Source organism: Sinocyclocheilus grahami, unplaced genomic scaffold (assembly GCF_001515645.1).
Source record: "Sinocyclocheilus grahami isolate Dianchi unplaced genomic scaffold, SAMN03320097.WGS_v1.1 scaffold429.1, whole genome shotgun sequence".
NCBI classification, from domain to species: domain Eukaryota; kingdom Metazoa; phylum Chordata; class Actinopteri; order Cypriniformes; family Cyprinidae; genus Sinocyclocheilus; species Sinocyclocheilus grahami.
Window position 1 is genome coordinate 195,052 of NW_015505608.1, and position 17,447 is coordinate 212,498.

Consider the following 17,447-nt stretch of genomic DNA (forward strand, 5'->3'; position numbering starts at 1 on the left):
TATTTTTTAAATTTATTTAATTATTTACTCATTTATTTTAATCTTATTTTTTTATTATTTATTTATTTTTACTTTTTTACACTGTTTTTCTTTAAACTTCTCTACGGACCCCGTCGCTCTCCTTTGTGGTCCCTAGTTTGAAAACCTTTGATTTAAAAAGATAAGATCATTACAAAAAGGCTTATGACATGAAATTTGTAAATATTAAATTTGCTCTTCAAAATCAAAAGGTTGTCAATACTTTTATCTCTACATTCAAAATAACAAATAATGTTTTTTACTGGCAACAGTATAGGCTAATCCTCCCCCCCTCATAATAAGCAATCTTTCCATTGTTTAATTTGTACATTGCCCATCAGTTCTCATTTCCAGTGGCTTACATCATACCGTTGAGTGTAATTGTAGCTCATAGCGCCTCTATCGGACACTGTAGTCTGTTACACATTTATTGCGTCAGACGGATGCGCTTTACGACCGGCTACATCACTTTACGGCAGCGCTTATAAAGTATTGGATCCTTTGCATGCTGGATTTAGGCTGACGTTTCCCCACTGCTACCTACAGGTGAGTTACTAATGATATTCAACAAGACTTTAACAGATACAGCCCGAAAGTGTGTGTTATATGTAATTTCTTGACTGAAATAAACAGATCATGCGTTTAGCCAATTAGCCGGTCTATGTTTACGTCAAAATACTCAAGTTATTATGCCAGCATTACATTATAATATAAACATAAAAAGATTACGGAGTAAAGGGGTTTATCGTTATCGGGTTTATCGGTGTATCATTTTCTACATATGATCTGACAGAGTATAGTGAAGTACAGTTTATTTGTCATTTGCAGTTAAAACTAAAGTGACGAAATTAAATATTTATAAAAGCAAAAGTGTGATATGCAGTAGTTGTAAATATGAATGTCTTAAAGGTTTTGTTACTTGACAAAGAATATTGACACATTATTTTAACACTTTAGCTTTCATTTCCGTATCAAGGCTTTGTGGTGGAACATCACTGATATAGCAGTCTTTGGAACGTATGCAAAACTGTAGAAATTAAATAGGCCTACAATTTTTTAAATTTAATTTAAGAGAGTTTTGCAAAATATTCCTTTATTTTCCGAAGAATTTTTATTTTTTTTAAAATTGGAATGAAAAAAAAAATTGAATTATTAATTGACATGGCTCTCATATCTCTCTGTCAGATGGACACTCTATACATCTCTTCCCACCCTGATGACTTCAGGAGTTTGTTGCCCTTGATCGCTGCTGAATTCTGTCCATCTCCTCCACGAATCATCCATGAGGACCCTCCGGCGGAGGTGGCCAGATCTCGTCCTGCACTGGTCTTAGCTCGTTCGGGAGGCACCGTGCTCACCGGTGCTAATGCTGTGAGCTGGTACCTGGCAGCAGCGGACAACCGGACAGGCAGCGATAAGAAGCAGGAGAGTCAGGTCTGGCAATGGCTGAGCTTTGCTGAGAACGAGCTGATGCCGGTGGCCTGTGCTGTGACATTCCCTCTGCTGGGGATCATGGGGGTTGATAAGAAGGTATGTATTTGTCTGTATAGGCCCATATATGATCAGAATGCATTATCACCTGATGCTCTGATTGTCAGTGTGTGTCATGTGTTGATTGATAGCCAGCAAAAAACACATTCCAAGTACACAGCACCTCGTTTTTAGACCTTCGTTAAATAAAAAGAAATTCTGCACTATTTTTTTATTATTACTTTTGATGTAATATCAATTGATCTTTCATTTTAGCTCCAGCAGAGTTCCAAAGCAGAGCTGCTGCGTGTTCTCAAAGCTCTAGATGAGACTTTAGTGCCGCGGACGTTCCTTGTAGGAGAGGGTGTGACTTTGGCGGATATAGCTGTTGCTGTGGCAGCACTCCTGCCGTTTAAATATGTGAGTACACATCTGTATGCTTGACCACTTTAACTCTTTTATTATAACAGGTTGTATTATTAGAAATATTTAAGATCTGTCATCATTTACTCCCCATCATATTTCATGCCATTCCAGACCTGTATGTATTTCTTTCTTCTGTGGAAAAAAAGAAGACGTTTTGTAGAATGTTCGAACTGTTTTGGCCATACAATGAAAGTCAGTGGAATCCGGAAACAATGTTGCATGCCATTGAGTTTCATTGTATGGGCAAAAATTAATTTTTCATTTTTTTGTTTAACAGAAGAAAGTCAGGCAGGAAACGCACCCCCGATTAGTGTTATTTTAGTGTTATTATAAATACCTTCATAGTTTATTAATATTTTGAAAAAGGTTTTTAAAAATCAGTTTTAGTTGATTTATGTGGTTTTGTTTATAGATTTCTATATATATATATATATATATTTCTTTGTGGCTTTATTTTTTATTTTTTTTTACACTTTTGCAATTTTAGTACTTCAATTTAAATGTATTTCAGTAATAAGCCAAGGCCAACATTTCTAATTTTCTAAAGTTTTTAAATGTAAGTTTTTGTGTGTGTTATTTTAGCTTTATTTCAATTCATGAATCAATTATCAAAAATCAATGAACAAAAAGATCAATGATTTTTAGTAGTTTTAGTTCTATAATTATACAGGTATTACATTTATATTTAATTTGTTGTAATTGTTGTCAAAAATGATTGATTCCTGATTATTAGTATGTTTGTTTCCTTTGAAGGCACTGGAGCCTGCAGACAGGAAGTCATTGGTGAATGTGACAAGATGGTATAATACTTGTGTGAACCAGCCACAGTTCCTGAAGGTGCTAGGTAAAATCTCACTGTGTGAGAAAATGGTGCCTGTGACACCCAAACCTAGCGCTGCTGTCAATGCCACAGCAACTGCTGCTTCTGAAGCGGCTACACCAGACGGCACACCTGCTAACGGTAAGGATGTGTGTGATTTGAAGAATGGTATTTAGGAATAGTGTATTGTGTCTATTTTAAAATTATTATAAACTAGTAGATTAAAACATCAGCTGATATGTTCTTGTAACTTCATATAGATTTTATCTTATCACAGTCTGAATGGCTTTTAGGAGTTGTCTGAAGGATTTGTTTGTATCGGTTTTCCTTGTTATTCACAGGTCCTCCTAAAACAGAGGCTCAGCTGAAGAAAGAGGCCAAGAAGCGAGAAAAGATGGAAAAGTTTCAACAGAAGAAAGAGATGGAAGAGAAGAAGAAGATGCAGCCTCAGACTGAGGTAGAGTGATGATCTCAGCATCTTATTCTCTTAATAATGCTGACACAAACAGAGATAGACAGACAGCTGAACTTAGTTGCCATATTGTATTGTTGCCAACTGTTTACTCCAACAGAAAAAAGCCAAACTTGAGAAGAAGGAACTGGATGTGATCACCTACAACATCCCCACGCCGCCTGGAGAGAAAAAAGGTGCGTTTTTGCTTCCATTAGAAGTGATTGTATTTTTCAGATGTGTCATGTAACGTCTTGTGTGTCTCACTTCATGTGTTTCAGATGTCTTGAGTCCTCTGCCTGATTCTTACAGTCCTCAGTATGTGGAAGCGGCCTGGTACTCCTGGTGGGAGAAACAGGGTTTCTTCAAGCCTGAATATGGGGTATGACATAAAAATAATCAAAAGTATTTTGGTTCATCCTGAGACACTGTAGGTACACTATCATTCAAAAGTTTAGGGTCAGTAAGAGTGATAAAATAAATTAGTATTTTATTCAGCAAGGAATGATTTAAGGGATAGTTCACCAAAAAAATGAAAATTCTGTCATTAATTACTCACCATCAGCTCGTCCCAAACCTCTAAAACCTCCATTCATCTTCAGAACACAAATTAAAGGGGTCATATGATGCGATTTCAAGTTTTCCTTTCTCTTTGGAGTGTTACAAGCTGATTGTGCATAGATAAGATCCCTGAAGTTGCAAAGACTAAAGTCTCAAAACCAAAGAGATATACTTTATCAAAGTTAAGACTCTGCCACGCCCCCTAAAACGGCTCGTTCTAACACGCCCCCACATATCTACCTCACTATGTGGCAATATTAGTATAATGCCGCCCAAATGTGCACGCAAAGAGAGAAGGCGTGATTTCAGTAACCGCAGTTAGGGGTGAAGCAGCCATGTTAGGGAGACGCTGTGTGTTTCAAGGCGAAAGCAAAAGCACTTTATTTGGCCTTCCAAAAGTAGATGCATTTAGGAATCTTTAAGATTATTTACAACAGAACAGCAATGCATTTTATGGACGACTGTTTCGTGAACCTAGGGGAGGAGTTAATTCTGACTTTGCTATGACAATCTGGCGCTTCTGAATCAGCTACTGTTTTGTTATTAGTTTAAGTATTTGCTATTGACTGTTCAAATGCGGAGTTTTGCGCATCGTGTGTGTGTGTGTGCGTGCGCGTGTGTGTGTGTGTGTGTGTGAGAGCGAGAGAGAGAGAGAGATCACAGTGGAGTCAGCTGTCTTAACCGTGGCTTGTGTACTGCACACATACCAGCTTCATTACTGAGTGTGTCACGCGACTCTGTTCCCCTTATGGGCTCTGTTTTTGCATTTATTTTGAAAGATGAAGCTCGCAATTATGGCAAGGGGCGTTACATTTCCGACGAGTGCTTGCGGTGTTCGGCCAATCACAATGCACTGGGTCAGCTGGCCAATCAGAGCAGACTGCGCTTGTTGGAAGGAGGGACTTTGTAGAAAACGAAGCGTTTGAGAGAGGCGGGGCGGAGAGGACCTACATTAATGTACAGTATTTGAAAAATAATGTGTTTTTTTTAACATTAAAGCATGTCAACATATCCTGTTACACCAAATACACAAAATAATGATCTTTAAAAAAGCATCATATGACCCCTTTAAGATATTTTTGATGAATTCCGAGAGCTTTCGTAGCTTTAAAATTACGGTTGAACCACTGATGTCACATGGATTATTTTAATGCTGTATATGGGAGGGTCCGAGAGCTCTCGTAATTCATCAAAAATATCTTCATTTGTGTTCTGAAGATGAACGTGTTACAGGTTTGGAACGACATGAGGGTGAGTAATTAATGACAGAATTTTCATTTTTGGGTGAACATATCGCTTTAAAATGGATCAAAAGTGACAGTAAAGACATTTATACTGTTTATGAAAACAGAAGATTTCTATTTAAAAAAAATGCTGTTCATTTCAACTTCCTGTTTATCAAGGAATACTGGTAAAATGTGTAATGGTTTCCACAAAAATATTAAGCAGCACAACTGTTTTTAACATTAATAATAAGAAAGAATCGGCATATTAGAATGATTTCTACAGGGTACTGTGACACTGAAGACTGGAGTAATGTCTGCTGAAAATTCAGCTTTGCTGTCACATGAATAAATTGCATTTTAAAATATATTCAAATAGAAAGCTGTTCTTTTAAATAGTAATAATATTGCACAATATTACTGTATTTGAGAAAATAAACAGAGCCTTTGGTGAGCATGAAAGACTTATTTTAAAAACATTTTAAAAAATCCTACCGACCCCAAACTTTTGAATGGTACTAGTGTACATTTTCTGAATTATATTTCTGCTTCCAGAGGAAGAATGTGAGTGAGCCAAACCCACGTGGAGTGTTCATGATGTGTATTCCTCCACCTAATGTAACCGGATCCCTCCACCTTGGTCACGCCTTGACCAATGCTATTCAGGATTGCCTGACAAGATGGTAACCAGTCATAATTGTTATAAATAATTAACATAATTGTTATAAATATTAGTTATAAGCCATAATATTAACTTTGTTATGCAGTAATTAAAAAATAGACAGGTGTGTTATTGTTAATAAAGCATAGGCCCAATATCATAAATTACAGCTGAGGAGTGAGCTATGACATCATGCGTCAAAAGTAATGATGTGTGCAATGGGTTTGCTTTGGTGTGATGATGCAGGCACAGGATGAGAGGAGAGACCACACTGTGGAATCCCGGCTGTGATCACGCTGGCATCGCCACACAGGTGGTGGTGGAGAAGAAACTGATGAGAGAGCGAAAGATGACCAGACACGATCTCGGGAGAGGGAACTTCATCCAGGAGGTCTGGAAGTGGAAGAACGAGTGAGTGTGAGGGGTTGAGGAGAATTCTGGAATGGAGATTGATAATTCCATTAGATCTATAAATAATTAATTGAGCTCCAATTATATGAACAAATTTCTCTTCCTTTCTGTGTCGAACAGAAAGGGAGATCGCATCTATCACCAGCTGAAGAAGCTGGGTTCTTCTCTGGACTGGGACAGAGCTTGTTTTACCATGGATGATGTGAGTACAGTGCTCAAAACCCAAACATGCTTTGGGATGCACTTTAATGAAACAATTCAGGTGTTAAATGACATCTGGAAAGTCTGGTTGCTGTTATCCAGCTTTGCACTACTTGGCATTAAAGTGTCATTAATGAATGATGGCTAGTCTGTAATCATGTGTAAAACTGTCTGCTTGCAGAAACTGTCGTATGCGGTCCAGGAGGCTTTTATACGTATGCATGAGGAGGGTGTGATCTACAGGAGCAAGAGACTCGTCAACTGGTCCTGCACCCTCAACTCTGCCATCTCTGACATAGAAGTATGTTCATATCTGCATGCAAACTTTGACATTTCAATGTTAGTCACTCCCATCTGTGATTAAATGAGTGGGAAAACTCATCCACTGCCACTAACGTTCAGAAAGTTTGTACGATTTTGTAAAAAATATATTTGAAACAAGTCTCTTATGCTCACCAGGACTGCATTTATGTGGTAAACTACAGTAAAACATTCTTTCGGTTTAAAAATAGTATTGTGAAATATTATTACAATTTAATAGTATTACTGTTTTAATATATATTCAAAAGTAATGTATTCTTGTGGTGGCAAAACTGGATTTTAAGGAGTTGTGTTGCTGTATTTTTGTGGAAATAGTGATTTTTTTTTTTTAATTCAGGATTTTCAGAATTCAGAACTTTGATGAATATAAAGTTAAAAATAGCATTTATATGAAATATAATTTTTTTGTAGCATTATAATTTTCTTTACTGTGGCTTGTGATCCATTTAGTGGGATAGTTCACCCAAAAATGAAAATTCTGTCATTAATTACTCACTCTCATATCTTTCATGACCTTCATTCGTTTTTGGAACACAAATTAGGATATTTTTGATGAAATCCGAGAGCTTTCTGAATCTCCATAAACAGCAACACAACTGTCACGTTCAAGACCCAGAAAGGTGGTAAGCACATTGTTAAAATAGTCCATGTGACATCAGTGGTTCAACTGTAATTTTATGAAGCTAAGAGAATACTTTTTGTGTGCAAAGAAAACAAAAATACGCAAAAAGAACGCCGGCTTCTGCATCAGCAGCATTACACACATGAGTCGTGGTGGGCATGTGGGAAAGTGGCTGATGACTGAAATGACATCTTCACTAACAGTCTCCAAGTCTCTTTTTACTGAGGTCACGTGATGAGTTTTGTGTTCCAGGTCGATAAAAAGGAGCTGGCAGGGCGAACTCTTCTTCCTGTGCCAGGTTATAAAGAGAAGGTTGAGTTTGGAGTGCTGGTGTCCTTCTCTTACAAGGTCGAAGGATCAGGTGAGAGTTGAGTCTGGAGAAGAGAGGTTAGATGCACTGAGGAGATATACAGATGTGTTTAAAATTAAATGTTCTCCTGCAGATGAGGAGGTGGTAGTGGCCACCACCCGTATTGAGACGATGCTTGGAGACACAGCTGTTGCCGTCCACCCTAATGACTCCAGATATCAGGTGACACAAAAGTTTTCTTCGCAAAACTGTTTGTCTGAAACCGTTTGAGTCAAGTTAACTGAAAGCTTCTTTTCTGTCCAGCATCTCAAAGGAAAGATGGTTGTTCACCCATTCTGTGACAGAAAGATGCCCATTGTGTTGGATGACTTTGTGGATATGAACTTTGGAACAGGTAATAAATGTTTCAAGGACAAAGTTATTTTCTGTACGATTGTCTTTCTCTGGGCCGTGTCTACAATATGGTGTCGTTGTTCAGGTGCTGTGAAGATCACTCCTGCTCATGATCATAATGATTATGAGGTGGGAGAGAGACACAAACTGCCCTTCATCAACATCCTAGATGAAAATGGCCTCCTCATCAATGTTCCTCCTCCATTCCTGGTAGGCACACACGTACTGTGATATATTTTACCCTGTTTACTCCAGGTATTTTAATCTTGCCACAAATATGACGGTAGACTGATTAATTGTTCTTTGAATAATCTGCATTTCTCTGGTGTTTTAGGGAATGAAGCGCTTTGAGGCGAGGAAAGCTGTGCTCCAGGCTCTGACAGACTTAGGCCAGTTTAAGGAGGTCAAAGACAATACCATGGTGGTGCCTGTCTGCAGGTTAGACACTAACTCCCACTCAACTCCTTAATTTACCTAGGTGGTCATGGACTGGTATGTAGGACACAGTACTGCCAGTGGAAACAGAATTGAAAATGTTTCCAAACTGTCATATAACTTGAAAATCTTTCTTTATCTTTATAAACAACATTGTACTTAAAGCATAAACTAAAAAAAATAAAATGATACAATTGTGTTTTACAAGCAATGACTTAGAAAGTGACACCAAAACATGTATTTATCTCTAGATGTGAACCACAGGTGCACAAGTGCCTCCTTGTGGAATAACAAAAGTAAACCATGCAAGATCCCCAGTTGAAAATTCATGAGTAAAAAAAAAAAAAAACCTTTTTAAAGAGGAAGAAATTATGCAATTTTTAAAAGTACAATGTTAAAGGGATAGTTCACCCAAAAATGAAAATGTAATGTTTATCTGCTTACCCCCAGGGCATCCAAGATGTAGGTGACTTTGTTTCTTCAGTAGAACACAAACGAAGATTTTTAACTCAAACCGTTGCAGTCTGTCAGTCTTATAATGGAAGTGAATGGGAATCACGGCTTTGAGAGTCAAAAAAACATACACAAACAAAACCAAATTAAACCATGCGGCTCGTGACGATACATTGATGTGTAAAGACATGGATAGGTTGCCTGACATTTTCATCTGTAGACAACAAAGCTACATAAAAATTCAACCCATTGTATAATAATTACAATTAAATGAGTTGTAATTTATAAAAAATGTATTCCAATTTATTCATAATTTGTTTAAATGCCATCTAATCCTGGAATAGACATAACATGTCTGTATGTTATAACATGTCTGTTATATTAACATGTCTAAAGGTTTTGAGTATGTGTTTCTCAGCCGTTCTAAGGACATAGTGGAGCCTCTTCTGAAGCCTCAGTGGTACGTGGACTGCAGAGAGATGGGAAAGCAGGCTGCAGATGTCGTCAGAAACGGAGAGCTCAAGATCATCCCTGACCACCACCTCAAAACCTGGTTCAACTGGATGGACAACATCAGGTGAACCGTCTATCTCAGGCCAGCTTTTTCTCTGCTGGAGTCTTTTCTGTGTGTGGTAATGCTTTTTGGGTTTCAGGGACTGGTGCATCTCACGGCAGTTGTGGTGGGGTCACAGGATACCAGCATACTTTGTGACTGTTAATGATCCGTCAGTCAAACCAGGCGAGGTGCGCACAGCCAAATGCAGCTTGCTGTTTGTGCACCGGATACACACAGATGGTGGGAATTAAGATGTTGTTTTCTGTGCTTAGGATGTGGATGGACATTATTGGGTCAGTGGGAGATCAGAGGAGGAAGCCAGAGAAAAAGCTGCCAAACGCTTCAATGTCACTGCAGACAAAATCTCTCTGCGCCAGGGTACGAGTCTTACATACACATGCTCTGATTACAACGGAGTCGTTTTATCCTCCTGTTTTGTTTATGTCAGTATTTACCCCCTGGCGTCAATAAAGCATCTTCGTCTGTGTTTCAGATGAGGATGTGTTGGACACTTGGTTCTCCTCAGGGATCTTCCCCTTCTCCATCTTTGGCTGGCCCACTGAGGTCAGATGTTATTTTAATTTGTTTTATTGTTAATTTTATTTTATTTATTGTTGTTTTTATTTAAAATTGTACAAAATTTCGCATTACTTTAGAATACCAGATTTTTTAAAAACTTGCCTAATACCAGATTTACTTATTTTTTGTTTGTACTTTTTATTTAATTTTACATTTTTAAATATGAAATAACATATGAGTTATTTAAAATATGATATTGCTGCACTGCACTGTATTATATATATATATATATATATATATATATTTATATTTATTAGATATATATATGATACACAATATAAAATATTATAGATATTTACTTATTTTTTGTTTGTACTTTTTATTTAATTTTACATTTTTAAATATGAAATAACATATGAGTTATTTAAAATATGATATTGCTGCACTGCACTGTATTATATATATATATATATATATATATATATTTATATTTATTAGATAGATATATGATACACAACATAAAATATTATAGTTACATTTCAAATGATATATTATAATTACATAAGCAATATATTACAAAGAGAAAAAAGTCTAGTTTCTTTGTGTTGGGGTCCCTGGGTGCTGTTATCTCATATTGTCAAAATCTTGACAATATGTCCTATTATGTCATATTTTCAATACCTAGACTTACTGATTATGTAATTTTGCAATATATGTGTGTTAGTCAGAGGATCTGAGAGTCTTCTACCCAGGCACACTGTTAGAGACGGGCCATGATATCCTGTTCTTCTGGGTGGCTCGTATGGTCATGATGGGCCTCAAGCTCACTGGAAAACTACCTTTCAAAGAGGTGGGTGTGTATCAGATGTATCAAGCTTTGTCACTGCAATCAAAGCTAGACTAACTTGTGTTTCGTAACTTGTGGTATAAACCTGACGTGTTTGTTCAGGTGTACCTGCATGCAGTGGTACGGGACGCCCATGGCAGGAAAATGAGCAAGTCTCTCGGTAACGTCATCGACCCTCTGGACGTCATCACTGGCATTTCACTGGAGGTAAATAAACAACAACAGCTCTTCCAGCAACACCACGTGGCTACATAAGGTGTTATTGAGCAAAATTAATTTGAGGTGTGTGTGTGTAGGGTCTTCATGCTCAGCTCACAGACAGCAATCTTGACCCTCCGGAGATTGAGAAGGCCAGACAGGGACAGGTAAAACCCTCTTTCTTGAGATTTCTTGAAATCTATTGTTATTGTACCCTTAGTTGCTGGAATGCTTTTCTATTCTATTCTGTTTGTGTCCGCTCAGTAGAAATCTGACTATCCCAGTGGAATTCCAGAATGCGGGACTGATGCGCTCAGATTTGCTCTGTGTGCTTACACCAGTCAAGGTAAAAAATGTTACAGCATTAGACAAATAGTAGTTTTCACAATGTTATTCATTGTGAATTTATTAGTGTACTTAACAAATATAGCATTGAAGCACCTTTTAGATTAGTTTAAGATATGATAAGGTACACGGTTACATAAAGCATTATGTGCGTTTTTGTTTATTTCTCCCAGGCCGAGACATTAATCTGGATGTGAACAGGATTCTGGGATACAGGCATTTCTGTAACAAGCTGTGGAACGCAGTGAAGTTTGCTATGAGGACTCTGGGGGAGGGATTTGTGCCCTGGGAGAAAGCTCAGGTGAGAGAGATGGACAGTAGGAAGTGATAGATAGATGGAGGATGTGTCCGGACATGCTAACTGTATTGTGGGTTGATTTCCCTCTCTGTTTAACATGTGATTCTGTGTCTCTCAGCTGTGTGGCAGTGAGAGTGTGTCTGACCGCTGGATTCTGTCCCGTCTGAGCGCAGCAGTAGCCCTGTGTGATAGCGGATTTCAGGCCTATGATTTTCCTGCAATCACCACTGCCATCTACAATTTCTGGCTGTACGAGCTCTGCGATGTCTATCTGGTAATGAATTCACACATTTGCGTTTGACCTCTTCATTTTTATAATACACACACATTTCTAAATAAGACATTATTGGATAAAGACATTATCCAATACGATTTTTGGAGGGGAATTTGTTAAATTTGAGAGGTTTTTTTCTGCCGTTGTAGGAGAGTGTGAAGCCGGTGTTGAGCAGGACGGACTCTGAGGGACAAAAGCAAGCGGACATCTGCAGACAGACTCTCTACACCTGTTTGGAGGTGGGACTCCGCCTCCTGTCTCCCCTCATGCCTTTTGTGACTGAAGAGCTCTTCCAGCGCTTGCCAAGAAGACTTGCTCAGGACAGCACTTCCAGCATCTGTGTCACACTTTATCCAGAAACATCAGAGGTGAGCAGAGGTCAAGCGTAATGGCAGTGTTTTCTAGTATCTAGGCTGGTAAAAATTTTATTCTGTTCTAATAAAGAGTGTCAGGACGCAATCATCATGCTGCCCATGTGGTTCACCTCAGCCAATGAAATGTCAGGTGGATTTGAGTGTGTAGTCAGTAGAAAGTCAGGACAGTGATGTGTCCATGATATCACCTACACATATCAAGTACTACTTGCTGGTTACTTTAACAAGAATTGTCTGGTCAGAAGGGGGCAAAATCACACAGAGAACCAGCCTAAATGGAACAAAAACCCACAACAGTCTATTAATCATATAGTATATGATTATCATATAGTATATAGTATAATATAGTCTTTGATGTCCCACTATGAGCTCTTTTTAGATTTTTATCCTGCATAATTTTTCATCATTCATTGAGGCTGTGTAGTGGAATGTGAAGGTGACTAGATTAAAAATAACCTTTGGTACTTTAAAGTTTTAATGAAAAGAAGAGCAGAGAGAGGATGTTGTCTGAACAAAATGCATTCTGTGGTGGTTTCTGGTGTAAATGGTGTGTTTTGTTTGTTTGTAGTTCTGTTGGCACAGCGAGGACATCGACCGTCAGATGGAGTTTGTCATGTCTGTGGTCAAAACCATCCGATCACTCAGGGCCGATTATAACCTGACCAAGACCCGCGCTGACTGTGAGACCTCACACAGTACACTGCACACTCATTTCAAACTGACTAGATTCAACTAGGGATGCACTGATCCGAAGCGTTGGTCAATATTGGTATATGGACCATTTTAAACAGATGTGACTGATCCAAATCCAATGCTGGATTGTCATAAAAAAATGAGTGCAATATTTGTTGGTTGTCATCTGATATTCATTTTATTTTTATTAGTCGATAACAGATATTTGATTGATTTAAAAAAAAAAAAATTTGCGTTGCATTTTTAGTTTATTAAGACACAATAGTATAGAATTGTAATAATGGCCATGTACATTACTGTTCAAATGTTTGGGGTTGGCAGTTTTTTTTTAAAATGCAGCAGAATATTGTGAAATATTATTCCAGTGAAAAAAAAAGTTTTCTAATGTATTTTAAAATATCATTTATTCTTATGATGGCAAAGCAGCCACTACTCCAGTCTTTGGTGTCATAGGAACCTTCAGAAATCATTTTAATATGCTGATTTGCTGCTCAAGAAACATTTCTTCTTATCAGTGTTGAAAACAGTTGTCCTGCTTGAAGGGATAGTTCGCCCAAAACTGAAATTTCTGTCACTAATTTAGTCGTTCTAAACCCGTAAGACCTCCGTTCATCTTCAGAACACAAATTAAGATATTGTTTATGCATTCTGAGAGCTCTCTGACCCTCCCATAGACAGCAATGTAATTTACAGGATCAAGGTTCAGAAACGTAGCAAGGAGATCGGTAAAATAATCATTGTGACATCAGAGGTTCAACCATAATTTTACGAAGCTACGAGATAATTTTTTTTATGCGAAGAAAACAGAAATAACGACTTTATTCAACAATTTGTCATCTCTGCGTCACTGTTGCGCCATTTTAAAGAGTATCCACTGATACGTTTTCTATGTTTATTTACGCTTTGATTTGAGCGAAAACAACGTATCAGTGTGGTGCAGCTGACACAGAATAGCATACGCTGTTTACGTCCAGCGGATATTCTCCAAAATGGCGCTATAGGGTGACATGGAGGAGACGAATTGTTGAATAAAGTCGTTATTTCAGTTTTCTTTGCGTACAAATGATATATATAATATACTATTCTCGTAGCTTCGTAAAATTACGGTTGAACCCCCGATGTCACATGGATTATTTTAACGCTGTATATGGGAGGGTCAGAGAGCTCTCAGAATTGATCAAAAATATATTAATTTGTGTTCTGAAGATGAACGGAGGTTTTACGGGTGTGGAACGACATGAGGGTGAGTAATTAATGACAGAATTTTCATTTTTGGGCGAACTATCCCTTTAATATCTTTTTTGTTGAAAACATGATACATTCTTGTAGGATTCTTTGATCAATAGAAAGTTTTTTTTCTAAAGAATAATGATCATAGTAAATATTTAAGAAAATATAATGCATTATTTTGAAATATATTAAAAGGTATTTTAGTAAATTTTTATTTTAATGTAATATAAACATGTTGCACAACAGTTGTAGTTAATGAGCTTCATTACAGAATCACAAGAGGCAAAAGTTGGTGTATCCCTAGTCTCAATATTACCCATATCACACACATGTCGAGGTTTACACACAACCTACTGACCATATGGTATTAACGTACGAGAACCTCACAGTCTTTGGATTATTTCAGATTTTTTATTAGCAGATGTGTAACTCGTGGCTGTTTTATCTCTCTGTGTCAGGTTATCTGCAGTGCATAGACTCTGATACAGCTGCTCTGGTCCAGACATACAGTCTTCAGATCCAGACGCTGTCTTACTCTCAGGCTATTTATCCAGTTGTGGGGGGCGACAGCACTATCCCACAAGGCTGTGGGGTGGCCATCGCCTCCGATAAATGCACTGTTCACCTCATGCTGAAGGTAAAAGTCTTCGAGAATGTTGTTTCATTACGAAAGCATTTTGACTTGCACTAATACACCTGAAAGAGTTTTATTCAGGTTGTCATAATCCCACCACAGCTGCCAAATACATTCATTAATATAATCAACCGGAAATGAGGAGATAAAGTATTTATTTAAATTTGATTCTCTAAAAATAACATCAACACATTCTCAGCACCCAATCATCTGGTTTGGCATTGTGTCAAGAATTAATTTCCCCCTCCTACAGCGTCACATTTTAATGTGTAATGAGCTTTCTGTGTCTGTAAACATGCCGGTTTCTAAATCCTTTTCTGCGAATCAGGGTTTGATTGATTTGGAAAAGGAGGTCACTAAACTGACAGCAAAGAAAGGGGAGCTGGAGAAACAGATGGAAAAGATGAAGGAAAAGATGGCCAAGAACGACTACAAGGAGAAAGTTCCTGTTAAAGTGCAGGAGGGAGATGCTGAGAAGGTAAGTGGGATGGAGGGGAAGCAATTTGTCTGAGAAAATGGTCTTTAATGACAGTTTTCGGCAGTTGCTTGTCTTGAAGAAAAGTGCAACATTTTTATTTTCTTTCCAGCTGAGGCAGAATGAAACAGAACTGCAAAAAGTGAATGAAGCCATCGAGAACTTCAGAAAGATGATGTAACAACTCCTCTTCATCATGTGTTTTCTATCATTTATGAATTGTTTTCATTCTTTTGTTCTCTCTGTCTAATGTATGTCAGTCCTGCCTACTGAACAATAATGTGGGGAAGTTTGAATAAAAATCAACCTTAGATGGAAAATTATGAATTTTCTCTGTAGTGTAATTGTATTATAAAGTCACCAAGCTCACCATATATATATATATATATATACACACACACACACACATATATATATATATATACACACACATATATATATATATACACATATATATATATATATATATATATATATATATATATATCAGTGTGGTGCAGCTGACACAGAATAGCATACGCTGTTTACGTCCAGCGGATATTCTCCAAAATGGCGCTATAGGGTGACATGGAGGAGACGAATTGTTGAATAAAGTCGTTATTTCAGTTTTCTTTGCGTACAAATGATATATATAATATACTATTCTCGTAGCTTCGTAAAATTACGGTTGAACCCCCGATGTCACATGGATTATTTTAACGCTGTATATGGGAGGGTCAGAGAGCTCTCAGAATTGATCAAAAATATATTAATTTGTGTTCTGAAGATGAACGGAGGTTTTACGGGTGTGGAACGACATGAGGGTGAGTAATTAATGACAGAATTTTCATTTTTGGGCGAACTATCCCTTTAATATCTTTTTTGTTGAAAACATGATACATTCTTGTAGGATTCTTTGATCAATAGAAAGTTTTTTTTCTAAAGAATAATGATCATAGTAAATATTTAAGAAAATATAATGCATTATTTTGAAATATATTAAAAGGTATTTTAGTAAATTTTTATTTTAATGTAATATAAACATGTTGCACAACAGTTGTAGTTAATGAGCTTCATTACAGAATCACAAGAGGCAAAAGTTGGTGTATCCCTAGTCTCAATATTACCCATATCACACACATGTCGAGGTTTACACACAACCTACTGACCATATGGTATTAACGTACGAGAACCTCACAGTCTTTGGATTATTTCAGATTTTTTATTAGCAGATGTGTAACTCGTGGCTGTTTTATCTCTCTGTGTCAGGTTATCTGCAGTGCATAGACTCTGATACAGCTGCTCTGGTCCAGACATACAGTCTTCAGATCCAGACGCTGTCTTACTCTCAGGCTATTTATCCAGTTGTGGGGGGCGACAGCACTATCCCACAAGGCTGTGGGGTGGCCATCGCCTCCGATAAATGCACTGTTCACCTCATGCTGAAGGTAAAAGTCTTCGAGAATGTTGTTTCATTACGAAAGCATTTTGACTTGCACTAATACACCTGAAAGAGTTTTATTCAGGTTGTCATAATCCCACCACAGCTGCCAAATACATTCATTAATATAATCAACCGGAAATGAGGAGATAAAGTATTTATTTAAATTTGATTCTCTAAAAATAACATCAACACATTCTCAGCACCCAATCATCTGGTTTGGCATTGTGTCAAGAATTAATTTCCCCCTCCTACAGCGTCACATTTTAATGTGTAATGAGCTTTCTGTGTCTGTAAACATGCCGGTTTCTAAATCCTTTTCTGCGAATCAGGGTTTGATTGATTTGGAAAAGGAGGTCACTAAACTGACAGCAAAGAAAGGGGAGCTGGAGAAACAGATGGAAAAGATGAAGGAAAAGATGGCCAAGAACGACTACAAGGAGAAAGTTCCTGTTAAAGTGCAGGAGGGAGATGCTGAGAAGGTAAGTGGGATGGAGGGGAAGCAATTTGTCTGAGAAAATGGTCTTTAATGACAGTTTTCGGCAGTTGCTTGTCTTGAAGAAAAGTGCAACATTTTTATTTTCTTTCCAGCTGAGGCAGAATGAAACAGAACTGCAAAAAGTGAATGAAGCCATCGAGAACTTCAGAAAGATGATGTAACAACTCCTCTTCATCATGTGTTTTCTATCATTTATGAATTGTTTTCATTCTTTTGTTCTCTCTGTCTAATGTATGTCAGTCCTGCCTACTGAACAATAATGTGGGGAAGTTTGAATAAAAATCAACCTTAGATGGAAAATTATGAATT

General features: G+C 37.5%; 2 protein-coding genes across 2 annotated transcripts; both read left to right on the forward strand.

Annotated features, from left to right (window-relative positions):
• The first annotated feature begins 487 nt into the window (after positions 1 to 487).
• LOC107551685 (valine--tRNA ligase-like) lies at positions 488 to 15,542 on the forward strand. The gene is made up of 31 exons (XM_016233388.1): positions 488 to 564; positions 1,204 to 1,548; positions 1,765 to 1,908; positions 2,668 to 2,875; positions 3,076 to 3,191; positions 3,307 to 3,382; positions 3,467 to 3,567; positions 5,525 to 5,652; positions 5,877 to 6,041; positions 6,162 to 6,243; positions 6,424 to 6,543; positions 7,438 to 7,546; positions 7,629 to 7,717; positions 7,799 to 7,889; positions 7,974 to 8,098; positions 8,223 to 8,326; positions 9,195 to 9,353; positions 9,430 to 9,520; positions 9,605 to 9,710; positions 9,826 to 9,896; positions 10,576 to 10,701; positions 10,801 to 10,905; positions 10,995 to 11,063; positions 11,164 to 11,242; positions 11,415 to 11,542; positions 11,658 to 11,813; positions 11,963 to 12,181; positions 12,756 to 12,867; positions 14,569 to 14,747; positions 15,073 to 15,222; positions 15,332 to 15,542. Exons 2-31 carry the CDS (start codon positions 1,204 to 1,206, stop codon positions 15,398 to 15,400), a joined length of 3,822 nt encoding a protein of 1,273 aa, XP_016088874.1. The 5' UTR covers positions 488 to 564; the 3' UTR covers positions 15,401 to 15,542.
• On the forward strand, positions 15,499 to 17,441 carry LOC107551660 (valine--tRNA ligase-like). The gene is made up of 4 exons (XM_016233358.1): positions 15,499 to 15,508; positions 16,468 to 16,646; positions 16,972 to 17,121; positions 17,231 to 17,441. Exons 1-4 carry the CDS (start codon positions 15,499 to 15,501, stop codon positions 17,297 to 17,299), a joined length of 408 nt encoding a protein of 135 aa, XP_016088844.1. The 3' UTR covers positions 17,300 to 17,441.
• Positions 17,442 to 17,447: the final 6 nt, after the last annotated feature.

Excerpts from the sequence above, each read along its gene's own strand:
- LOC107551660 (XM_016233358.1), top strand. Across the intron at positions 16,647-16,971 it reads CTGTTCACCTCATGCTGAAG|GGTTTGATTGATTTGGAAAA; the intron begins GTAAAAGTCTTC and ends TCTGCGAATCAG. Across the intron at positions 17,122-17,230 it reads AGGAGGGAGATGCTGAGAAG|CTGAGGCAGAATGAAACAGA; the intron begins GTAAGTGGGATG and ends TTTTCTTTCCAG.
- LOC107551685 (XM_016233388.1), top strand. The coding sequence starts at position 1,204 with ATGGACACTCTATACATCTCTTCCCACCCTGATGACTTCAGGAGTTTG. Across the intron at positions 10,906-10,994 it reads TCACTGGCATTTCACTGGAG|GGTCTTCATGCTCAGCTCAC; the intron begins GTAAATAAACAA and ends GTGTGTGTGTAG. Across the intron at positions 11,243-11,414 it reads GTGTGCTTACACCAGTCAAG|GCCGAGACATTAATCTGGAT; the intron begins GTAAAAAATGTT and ends TATTTCTCCCAG.